Source organism: Peromyscus eremicus, chromosome 7 (genome assembly GCF_949786415.1).
Source record: "Peromyscus eremicus chromosome 7, PerEre_H2_v1, whole genome shotgun sequence".
NCBI lineage: Eukaryota > Metazoa > Chordata > Mammalia > Rodentia > Cricetidae > Peromyscus > Peromyscus eremicus.
Genome location: NC_081422.1, coordinates 34301662 through 34313995, shown reverse-complemented (window position 1 = coordinate 34313995; position 12334 = coordinate 34301662). Strand labels below are relative to the sequence as shown.

Sequence of the window (12334 nt, the reverse complement as noted above, 5' to 3'; positions counted from 1 at the left end):
CAAGGTTTATTATTATTGTGGAATTCAATAGTCTTAATTCATTTTTCTTTTGAACTTTTAAAAAATTATGAATTTGTAATTTCCCTCTTATAAATCTCATGCATACTCGTCAAGTTTTTCTCCAAATACTTGTTTTTTCGGGTTGTTTACCCTACAACCTCATCTCTGACTGATTACTGACGTTCAGCTTATCGACATTTTTCTAAAATTTAGCACTGACTTTCAAGCTCCTAGAATGTTGAGACTTGCAGTAGAAATCCAAAATTATTGTATAATTAAAGCATTCCATCAAATTAAAAGCAAGATGCATAGAGTGTAATAAAGAAACAAGAAGCAAATCAAGGATTAAGAGTGTCAAGTGCTGGGAACTCAGGAAGGTTGGTGTGCAGTGTGAGGAAGTGTACTGTTTAGTAAGACAAAACAAGACTGATACTCAGGGGTCAGCTGTGGACAGTCCCATGCAGAGTGTTACACATTTGGAAATTTGCAGACATGCTAAAGCTTTTCTTTTTCTTTTGACTTACACCATAACACAGGCTGACTTTGTAGTTCAGGCTGACATTCAACTCCTGGTCTTTTTGTGGCAGCCTCTCAAGCTTTGGGATGATGGTGTGCAACCAATGCCAAGTGTGGTGGTTTGAATGAAAATGACCCCCATAGGCTCATGTATTTGAATGCCTAGTCACCAGGGGGTGGGCTGGTTTAGAAGGATTAGAAGCTGTGGCATTGTCAGAAAAGGTGTGTCACATGGGTTTTGAGGTTTCAAAAACCCATGCTCAAGCTCAGAGTTCTGTTCTCAACCTGCTGCCTGCAGGTCAAGATGTAGCTCTTAGCTACTGCTTCTGTGCCGTGCATGCTACCATGCCCCTGCCATGATGATAATGGACTAACCCTGAAACTATAAGCAAGACCCCGGTTAAATGCTTTTTAAAAAGTAAGTTGCCTTGGTCATGATGTTTCTTCCAATCAACAGAACAGTGGCTAAGACACCAGCTTAGCAAGCCATTCAATTCTTACTCTTTCTAAATTCTTAGCATTTAATGCAATGCTTAATAAGTAGAAGGTGCTTAATTTATACAAATTGAATGAGTAAAGTACAAAGGAATACACCACTGAAAAAGCTATATTTAAAATGAAAATTAAGTTAAATCGAAATGACATTTCACATTTCTGTTAAGTGAGATGAGGAAATTAATTCCAAAAGTAGTTTAAATGTTTTGCATCTTAGTTTCCATAAAAATACTTAAGTATATAGAAACACTCCTGTTACTTTAAAAGTTTCCAAATGTTGGGGGTAGATTGGCATTTAGATGATGATTCTGAAGTTTCAATTACAGCCTTCTCTTCCTGTATCACATATGAGTAAAAGTTATTCCTTGAGTAATATCCTTGAATTAACATGCATTCTCAAACTTGTGGGAAGAGGTTTTATATTCTAGTTACAGTCCCTTGCATTTTCCCAGGGCCTGTAGTTTTTCTGGGCTCCTCAAAGCCATAAGATTGGAAACTCTTCTTTCATGTGCCTTCTTATCTAATTGTAGAGAAAACAATAGTTCTTGTCTGCCTTTAAAAAGTGGAAGAACATCATTTTCTATCTTGTTGTCTTCACTATGACTTTAGCATCCTTCCACTTTATTTTATTTTTTGCATTAAGCTTCATGAGTTTATTAAACAACCTACAGCTGACTGACAGGGGTTCATGATAAAATAGAAGATATCTGAGGAAAGGTGTTGGAGCTGGACTCTGCACACACACTAACCTAATAATGCATATGAAATGAATGACAATAGCAAAAATGCCTTCATATTGAAATTCTGCTTTTTATGGTTTTCTAATTTTTATACTGTTGGTTAAGCAGCAGCACTTGTGGCTGGCCGCCACCTGCGGCAGCCATGTCAACAGAGAAGAGGGCTGGTTGGAAGAATCACAAGCCATGGTTACCTTTTTAGAGCTTTAATTGGCGGGGGAGAGAGAGAGGGAGAGACAGAGAGAAAGAGAGAGAGAGAGACGACAGATGGAAGGAAAGAGAGCGGAAAGAGAAGGGGGCGCACAGAGGGCCCGCCTGCTTTTTAGGCTAGGACGCCGTCGCAGGCTGGTGATTAAGGACAGAATCCTTACATATAAAATAACAAAATAAAAATATTTTCTCTTTTTAGGATCCAATATTCATTTTCCTCTAAATTTTCTGACTTTGTAGAACTTAAAATAAATGTTAAGGTTTGTTTATTTTATTTTGTGCATATTAATGTTTTGTCTGCATGTGTGCCTATGCACCTGGGGATTTCCTGGCTCTTGGGGGGGGAGTCAGGAGAGGGCATCTAATTCCCTGGAACTGAAGTTAAGGAAGGTTGTAAGCAGTCATATTGGTGCTAGGAATCAAACTTTGATCCTCTGCATGAACAACAAAAACTCTTAAGCGCCAAGCCATTTCTCTTGCCCCACAGCCTGTGGAACGTTTTATATAATAAACTCATTCAAATGAAAGATTGTGTTTTCCAAAGAAAAAGGTGGATGGATGTCTTTAATGGCACAAAGAACGCTGGCAAAATGATTCAGTTATGGATTATTTCATTATTCTTATATTCAGCTGCCCTTCAGTCCTCTTCAACCCCGTTACATGATCTTTAAGACAGAAAAGAAGGCTTATATATTTTTAAATAATTACAAACAGACGACCAGTGAGCCTGCATGGGACTCACCTAGGCTCTCTGCATATGTTACAATTGTGTAGCTTGGTCTTCTTGAGGGACTCCTAACAGTGGGAGCAGGGCCTATCTCTGACTCTTTTACAGGTGTTTGGGACCCTACTCTTCATACTGGGTCACCTTGCCCAGCCTTAATACATGGGGAGGTGCTTAGTCTTACTGTAACTTGATAGCTATATCTTGTTGAAACTCAGAGGAGACCTGCCCTTTCCTAAACAGAAAAGAAGGAGGAGTAGATTGGGGGTGGAAACAGAGGGAGAATGGGGAGAAGGGGTACTAGGAAGGGAGGGAGGGGAAATGGTGGCCGTGCTGTAAAATAAATAAATAAATTTATTATGAAAAAAATCGAAAAGAAGAAAAATCACATTTAAAGAGCAACGCTCAAGTCAGGAGATATTTTCCTATTATGCTCTTCTATGATCAAGTGTCTAATAAAAAAATAAATATGTAGAAGGCAGCCAGATGTTTATTCCTGGGTGCAATGTCAACTTTAGGCTTTTGTTGTTTGAGGATATAAATGATAAGTGTGTCATCCCATGGGCATTATTTGGCATCTGGGGGATTCATCAGGCTTTCTAAATCAAAGCCATATTATTTTCAGTTCTACAAAGTCAGGAATATTATTAGTGCTGCCCTGATTTTTAGTCCCTTGAAGTTTGAACAGCAATGTATAATGATCATGTGCTCTATTGAACCAATTATAATACTATGTTTTAAAATGTAAACATATATTGATGTTTGTGTGTGTTGACTGACTGTGTGTGTTAGGGGTGTTTGCCTATGAGTGTGGGTGCACACATAGCACTGTGCATGTGTGGAGATCAGAGGACAACTTGCAGTAGCCCCCTCAACCTCCACTATGTGGGTTTTGAGAACTGAACTCAAGTCATCATGATTTGTGGAAAATATTTTCATCTGCTGAATCTACATTTATACTATTCTTATGCTAAATGAAATAGTAGACATTGGCCCCAGAAGAGACAGAGAGAATTATTTTAGAGAAATTTGTAGCTCTTTTAAGGAATATGTCCATTTTCCTTGACAGGCTCATTTACGAGGTCATACCAGGCAGATGAACCCAACAAACCATTCCCAGGTGGCAGCATTCGTGCTCCTGGGGCTCTCTCAGGTATGGGAGCTTCGGTTCCTCTTCTTCACTGTCTTCTCAGCGGTTTATCTTTTGACTGTCACAGGCAATCTTCTTATTGTGGCCATAGTGACCTCCGACCCACGCTTGCACACAACTATGTATTTTCTCTTAGGCAACCTTTCATTCTTGGACTTCTGCTATTCTTCCATCACGGCCCCCAGGATGCTGGTTGACTTGCTCTCACACAGCCCCACTATTTCCTTTGGAGCCTGCCTGACCCAGCTGTTCTTTTTCCACTTCATCGGAGGCATCAAGATATTCCTGCTGACTGTCATGGCATATGACCGTTACATCGCCATTTCCCAGCCCCTACGCTACACACTAATTATGAACCAGACAGTCTGCGGACTCTTCATGGCAGCCTCGTGGGTCGGGGGATTTATCCACTCCATTGTACAAATTGGACTGACTATCCATCTGCCATTTTGTGGTCCTGACAAGCTGGACAATTTTTATTGTGATGTGCCACAGCTAATCAAATTGGCCTGCACTGACACCTTTGTTTTAGAGCTTCTAATGGTGTCTAACAACGGTCTGGTCACTCTCATGTGTTTTCTGGTGCTGCTGGGCTCCTATACAGCCCTGCTTGTGATGCTCCGAAGTCACTCCAGGGAGGGGCGCAGCAAGGCCCTGTCTACTTGTGCCTCTCACATTGCTGTGGTGACTATAATTTTTGTCCCTTGCATCTACATCTATGCAAGGCCTTTCAGGACGTTCCCCATGGACAAAGCAGTTTCTGTGCTATACACAATGGTCACCCCCATGCTGAATCCTGCCATTTATACCCTGAGAAATAAAGAAGTGATTGCTGCCATGAAGAAGCTATGGCGGAGGCAGAAGGATTTTCTCGGTCCCTCAGAGCATTGACTACTCAGCAAGTAGCCAGGATTTGGGGAATTGAAAAATGATTCAGAAGGTCCATAAAGTAGACAAATCTCCATGCTTGCTGCTTAAAGATTGTTTTTAACCATAGTTAATTTCTGGTGTCTGAAACATGAGTAGAATATTCTAGAACTGCTATGTGTCTTCTAGGGAAAAAAGGTAGCAATTGTCATATAATTTAGAGAGCACATTGTAGGATGGCTGTGATGCTTACCATGCTAAGAATGTTTTAGGTTAGGCTTCAATATGCCCACAAGTAATGAAGCTGGTGACCCTTTCCTGATATGTCTTGGGTACAAATCATAGAATTTTTTTTCAGTTGATTAAAATAAATGTACAATCATATGTATATTTCAGGAAGCTGAATGGTTGTCAACGAAGAAAGAAAATTACCTTGGGCAAGTTAGTTTTGACTTCACAGTTTCTTAAAGTCATAGTTGTTATCATCATCATCATCATTGCCACTGTTATTAATATCCTTATTGAGATCATCATCATCATCATCATCATCACAATCTTCATCATCATCACCATTGCTTTCAGTGGGAGCTCAGTGTGTCAAGCATTGAATGTAGTGGTTTATAGTTATTATCTATTTTAATTCCCCCTATATTATTTGAATTATTTACCATCATCAATTTTAAAGATGTGTCATTTGCAGATTAGAGATACTAAATAACTTGTTTAAGTACTCAGCTTATTTCTGGAATGGAACCTAGGTCTTTACACTTTTAAGTCTAAATCCTACATTATATTAAAAACTTCTTTTTGTGTCTCAGGGTGAGTCTCCCTGGAAAAGACAGATATGGCATTTTACATTGGACTAGGTAGGTGGTGTTTGGAGAATGAGGCACATTGGGAGGGTGATTCTTGAACTGAACACATGAAGATTAGGGAACTTGGGGCAGAAGTATGGAGAATTGAAGAAGAATTGACTTTCGGGGACTAACATCCAGAACATTGGTGAGGTGGTTTGTGTGAAAATGACCCTCATAGGTTCAAATGTTTGATGGAACCATTGGGGAAAGAATAGGTAGGTGGTGTGGCCTTGATGGAGGAGGTGAGCCACTGGATGTGGGCTTTGAGGTTTCAAAAGCTCATGACATGCTCAGTTAGCTCTCTTTCTGCCTCATACTTGTGGATCAGAGGGAAGCTCTCAGCTACTGCTCCAACATCATGCCTATCTGTTTGCTTCCCTGGTCCCTGCTGTGATGATCATGGGCCATATGGAACTGTAAGCCCTCAATTAAACGCTTTCTTTCATAAGTTGCCTTGGTCATGGTGCTTTGTCACAGCAATAGAAAAGTAGTAACTAAGGCAACTGGTATGTATGCATCTTTTTCTTCCACACATGTCTTTCAAGTTCAGCTGCCTACCAGGCTGTCCAGAGTGGAGGTTGACTGCTATGATGATGCTCCATTCTCTGGTTCTTGAACAGAGGGTGGTATGAGAAGGTTCGTAAGTATCTTTAGCAGCTCCACTTCAAGCTCAGAAGCTTTGGATTTTCTTTGCTGTGCTTTTCTTATTTACTCAGGCCCAGACACTACATGTGAAAATGATGGTCCTGCCTCAACTGAATGTACCAGACTTTGCTGACTCCCCATGGGAGGCCTTACCTTATCAGAGGAGGGGATGGGGGTGAGTTGAGGGGAGAAGGCTGAGGGGGAGAGCAGGAAGAGGGAAGAGATGAGGATCTGTGGTTGGTATGTAAAATGAATAAAAAATTTCTTAATAAAGAAAAAAAAGGAAAAAAAGAAAAAGAAGAAATGCTTCAGCTTTCTAAACCAGTTATGAACTATTTTCTTGGAAAATTTCACACTTGTATACAGTGTATCACAATCATATCCCAAATCCCTCCAAATTCTCCCAAGATCCCTTAAACACTTCTCTCTCACAAACCCTCCCTTGTATAGTAACCATTTGAGTCCAGTTAGTGCTACCATGTGTATACGGGTGAGTCATCATCCACATGGGCAAGGTACAATGAAATTTGATGACATTATTATTATTATTTTTAGTTTTAAAATTTATTTTACATACCAACCACAGATCCCCCTCTCACTCCTCCTCCCGCTCCCCCTACAACCTCCTCTCCAGACCCACACCCCATCCCCTCTTCCAAAAGGTTAAGGCCTCCCATGGGGAGTCAGTGAAGCCTGGTATATTCAGCTGAGGCAGGACCAAGCCCCTCCGCCCTGCATCAAGACGGAGCAAGGCATCCAAACATAGGTAACGGGCTCCAAAAAGCCAACTCATGCCCCAGGGATAGATCCTAATCCCACTTCCAGGGTCCCCTCAAACAGACCAAGCTACACAAGTGTCTTCCATATGCAGAGGGCCTAGTCTGGTCCCAGTCAGGCTCTACAGCTGTGTCTAAAGTTCATGAGTTCTTATGAACTTGGTTCAGCTGCCTCTGTAGATTTCCCCATCATAATCTTGACCCCCCCCCTTGCTCATATAATCCCTCTTCCCTCTCTTCAACTGGATTCCCAGAGCTTGGCCTGGTGCTTGGTTGTGGATCTCTGCATCTGCTTTCATCAGTTACTGGATGAAGTTAGGGTATTCACTAATCTAATTACCTGGGTAGGCCAGTTCAGGCACCCTCTCCACTATTGCTAGTAGTCTAATCTGGCGTCATCCTTGTGGATTCCTGGGAATTTCCTTAGCACCAGGTTTCTCCCTAACCCTGTAATGTCTTCCTCTATCAAGATATCTCTTTCATTGCTCTCCCATTCCATCTTTGCTCCAGTCATGACATTATTTTTGAGACAAAGCCTTTCTATACGGTCCAGGTTGTTCTCAAACCCATGATTTTTCTGTCTCAGTCTTCTAAATTCTGAGATTGGAAGTATGTACTGTCACACCTGGCTCATGGTTGTCATCTTGATGTAATGATTTTGAGACTTAGATTGCTAGGTGCCTTTTGTGCCTGCCTCTCTCAGACACACAATAAATATTAGAAATAGAAAGCACAATAAATATATGTTTTAAGGAGGGTATTTAAGCATTTGATTTATTGTTTTCAGGATGTTTGCCCTGTGAACTACAAAATAGTTCTGGTAGACTATAAAATTAATGTATCTGAATTGACTGGTGGCAACACAGATGACTGGAAATTAAATGATCGTTTTCTTACCTAATTCAGGTCCGAACTTGAAATGAAATTTATGAGGTTGAGGAATCTAAAGAGATTTATAATCTTAGAAATTATTAGGTTTTACAGTTGCTTGGCAGAATGATATATATTGTATGACAGTTTTAGTGGGGAGATGTAAACAAACACTTTTACCTCAGAGAGGAAACTGATGACAGGCCAAATTAATGATACCACTGAAATCCAATTTATGTTGCATCTATTGCATTACTGACAAAAGTGTGGACAACTCAAAGGCAGTCACATTACTGAAAACTCTTCAAGCATGGGGGATGACTAATGAAAGCTAGGACCCAGAGTCCTCTGCATGACCGGCATGCAGCTTGACAAGTTGAAGAGTTTCCTCTACTCAGCAGTTTTCACTGCTATCTAACCTTCAGGAGGAATGGGCCTTGCAAACCTTTTAAATTTCAGGGAGGTCTTGAGACTTCTGGGTTGTTCACTTCCAAATCTTAATAGATTAACCTTTAGAGATTCCTGAGTTTTAATGAGCTTCCCTCACAGATGGAATGTTGCACTTCAGAACAAATTACTAATCAAAAGTTTATTATGTCTTTCTTCTAGATGGGAAATGTATTTTTTCTACATGATTTAATTGTCAGAGCAAAATGATAAAGCAATTGTCAAAAGACTGACATCTTCTTTTGATTTTTCTTGTTGAAATCACTGTTTATCATTTTCAAAAATAGATCAATACAGATCAAGTACCCCAATGTGTATTGACAGTGGTTGGAGTTAAGAACAGTGGGTTGACTGGCCATCTGTCCATTGCCATTTGGTATGTACAACTGAAGGATCCTCTATGTATAGGTTGTCTTCTTGTTTTTGAAATGATTTGCATGAGGCAGGATGAAATTTATTTGGCTTGCTTACCATAAAAAAGAGTCTAACTGCTATCTCTCAACTGTGCATGCTTAGTGTCATATACAATGTCATATACTATCTGCTTCCATCTCCCTCTGTATCCATATCTACATCTATCTATCTATCTACATCTATCTATCTATCTATCTATCTATCTATCTATCTATCTATCTATCTATCTATCCATCTATCTATCTGTCTATCTATCATCTTCTGATGGTGTCTAATAATGACTTGGTCACTTTTATGTGTTTTCTGGTGCTGCTGGGCTCCTGCACAGCCCTGCTTGTGATGCTCCAAAATCACTGGAGGGAGGGTCGCAGCAAGGTCCTGTCTACCTGTGCCTGCCTATCTATCTATCTATTTATCTATCTATCTATCTATCTATCTATCTATCTATCTATCTATCTATCTACCTATCTTTCTACTGAAATATAATTTTAATGATGGTGCTTGCTATGATTATCTATTAAGAAGTATGTTTGAGCAGACTTAGGTATAGTCTATATATATTTTTTTGAATCTGTGATTGCTAGAGCTTCAAATCATTTTTGTTATCTAGACAAGCATGATGGCACAAACTTGTAATCTCAGAACTTGAGAAGATCAATGAAGACTGTGAGTTCAAGGCCAGCCTGGGATACATAGATGACACCATCTCAAAAAGTAAACAATGTTATATTTTGATTTTAAAAATAAAAGTAATAAATAAATTAGACAAAAAGCAATGAACAGAAAGATAAAAATAGATTAGAAAGAATTGTTATTATGTACTTTAAGGATTCAGTGCTCTATAAATAACTGATTAAAACAAATTGCTTAATTTGTGTCATATGTTACTAAATTGGAATAAAAGTGTTGTTGTATTCTATGTCATTTTCAAAGAGATTCTAAGATTACCCAATATTAAAAATGTCATCAAACTCAATCTTGTTTTAAGTTAACTTTTTATAATATTCTCCCCCTCACCATGTGTGTGTGTGTGTGTGTGTGTGTTGGGGGGCATATGTGACAGCATGCATATGGAGGTCAGAGGACAATTTGTAGTGGTTAGTTCTCTCTTTAGACTGTGTGTGGCCTGTGGATCAAACTCAACATCTTCAGTCTTAGGGGAAAGCATCTTTAATTGTTGTTGAACCATCTTGACACCCTCAATATATTGTATATATAAGGAAGCCTACAAAATATAAGAAAACGTTTTGCATATGTTCAAGGACAATAAGATGGTTTTATCATTCTCAGTAAAATGATATTTCTTATAAACAATTGAGAATCATTAACTGGCTCTTGCTGACCTCTCCATCCATAGGTCAATCTTGGTTTGCCTTATAGGCTTTCAAAGTCCTGAATGTGTCAATGTACTATTGATATGATAATGTTTCCTCAGAATCATGGGAGAAGAGGCTGCATATGCTTTCATACTTTCAAATCTAGAGACTCTACTTCAGAGAAAATGTGTCCTGACACATTAGAACACTGGGAAGGCTGTAGCAGGGATAGTGGAGGATAATCTAACATGTCATGTTGTGTGTCTATAAAGGCTTATCCTTTACTAACTTAGGGTATTACTTGAATACCCAACACTTCTAACACATTTAAACAAATTCCAATAAAAATTCAATCTAATGGTCTTATAAGGATATTTCTTTTGACTTGTGACCAACATTATTTTTCCACAGCAGTGAGCTTAAATCACCCCCAAGACATTACCTTTTTTTTCCATAGAGCTTGAAGCTGAGTGGTTCAGGAGAATGTGATGATACAATTAATGATAGAGATATCTTTGTAGAGCAGCATGGAATGATCCTTTGATATGTGGATACAAGGTAAAAATCTACCACAGGCCATGAACACCATTTAATGATCTGAGGCACAATCTGAGAATGCTTTCCTCTGCTTAGCCATTGTGGGGACTTGAGAATGATAGTCTCTTGTCAGGTTGAAGACAAGCATCCTGTGAGCCACAGCAGCTCTAGGAACGATGGTACACATGAAAAGAATTACATCTATATGTGAAGACTGTAGTCCACCCAGTAGAGCACAATAACTAGCAGGTGGCCTGTGAGTTGTGTATGTTGGAAAATAGTTGGGGATGTTCCTGCCTCAGCTCTTGATAGCTGAGATTGTTTAAAGTCATCTGATTACATTTCCCCATTTCGTTTTACTTTCAGCTTGAGTTGCCCCTACCAATGTGGTTACATGGGAATAGTATTTATTTACATACATGGGAATAGGTTTATTTACGTTTTCATCACTTTCCTTTGTTCCTTCCATACTATTCCACTGGCTGCTCTGCTTATTCCCTTTCCATTTTTACGTTAGCAACTGACAACCTTCTACTATCCTCGTTTGTTCGCTTCCAAAAATATTGGAGTCAAAGGGACAAAAATAAACTAATTATTACTGTATTTTCACAGAAAATACACACAATGATTGTGTTTGCTTCTGCATTTACTATTATCTTCTCAGAGTGAAGTTGGAGAGACAAGTTGATACCCTGAGGATAGGGGTTGAAAGATGAGCTTGCTTAGATATAGCTTCCATTCAGTAGGAAAAAAATAACATCTCAACCCTACTACAAGCTAGTACCACTTGGATAGTGTGACTTTTTTCATTAATAAACATTATGGTTGATTAAAAAACACTGATCAATGTAGCATGAATTTTAAATGGTCTTATTAATAAAATCAAACCTGAGGCCAGTTATTGGGGTGAATGCTGGAAGATCAGAGAAGCAGAACAAGCCACAGCCACCTCACCTGGCCAATTCCTCAGCTGATCCTGTTTCCTCAGACTGGAAGCCTCTGAGTCCTCATCCAGAATAAATCTCAGCTGAACTCCTGCTCAAAAGCCTCAAAACTTAACCAGCTCTAGTTCCTGGTCCTCATGCCTTATATACCTTTCTGCTTTCTGCCATCACTTCCTGGGATTAAAGGCTCACTTCCTGGGATTAAGGCGTGAGTCACCATGCCTGGCTGTTTCCAGTGTGGCTTTAAACTCACTGAGATCTGGATGGATCTCTGCCTCCCAAGTGATAGGATTAAAGGCGTGTGTGCCACCATTTTCTGGCCTCTATATCTAGTGGCTGTTCTGTTCTCTGATCCCAGGTAAGTTTATTAAGGTGCACAATGTATTTTGGGGAACACAATATCACCACAAACCAACAACTTAATTCCATTTGTGCAAATTCAAATTCAGAAATATAACCATAAAAATGTAAGGTAAAATGATGTCTCCCAAAATTACTAATTCTGCAGTTATGGACTCCAATGAGAGTGAAAAACATGAAATTCCAGCTCCAAATTCAAAATAATAATTATAATAATGTGATTAAGCTCAGAAATGAATTCAAAGAGATTACAAAAATGGTTAGTGAAATAAGGAAAGCAGAGCAGAGGAGAGAAATAACTTACATTAATGATAGTTGAAATTTTATCTTGTCAGAATGGCCAAGATTAATAAAACACATGACCACACATGATGGCAAGGATGCATGGAAAGGGAACACTTATTCCACTTATTCATTATTTCTGGGAGTGCAAACTGGTACATCCACTGTGGAAATCAGTGTGTTGACT

General features: G+C 39.3%; 1 protein-coding gene across 1 annotated transcript; it reads left to right on the top strand.

Moving 5' to 3' along the window:
• Nucleotides 1-3778: 3778 nt before the first annotated feature.
• On the top strand, nt 3779-4723 carry LOC131914248 (olfactory receptor 4D5). Its single transcript, XM_059266838.1, has one exon. The coding sequence runs from the start codon at nt 3779-3781 to the stop codon at nt 4721-4723; it is 945 nt and encodes a 314-aa protein (XP_059122821.1).
• The last annotated feature ends 7611 nt before the right edge of the window (nt 4724-12334 follow it).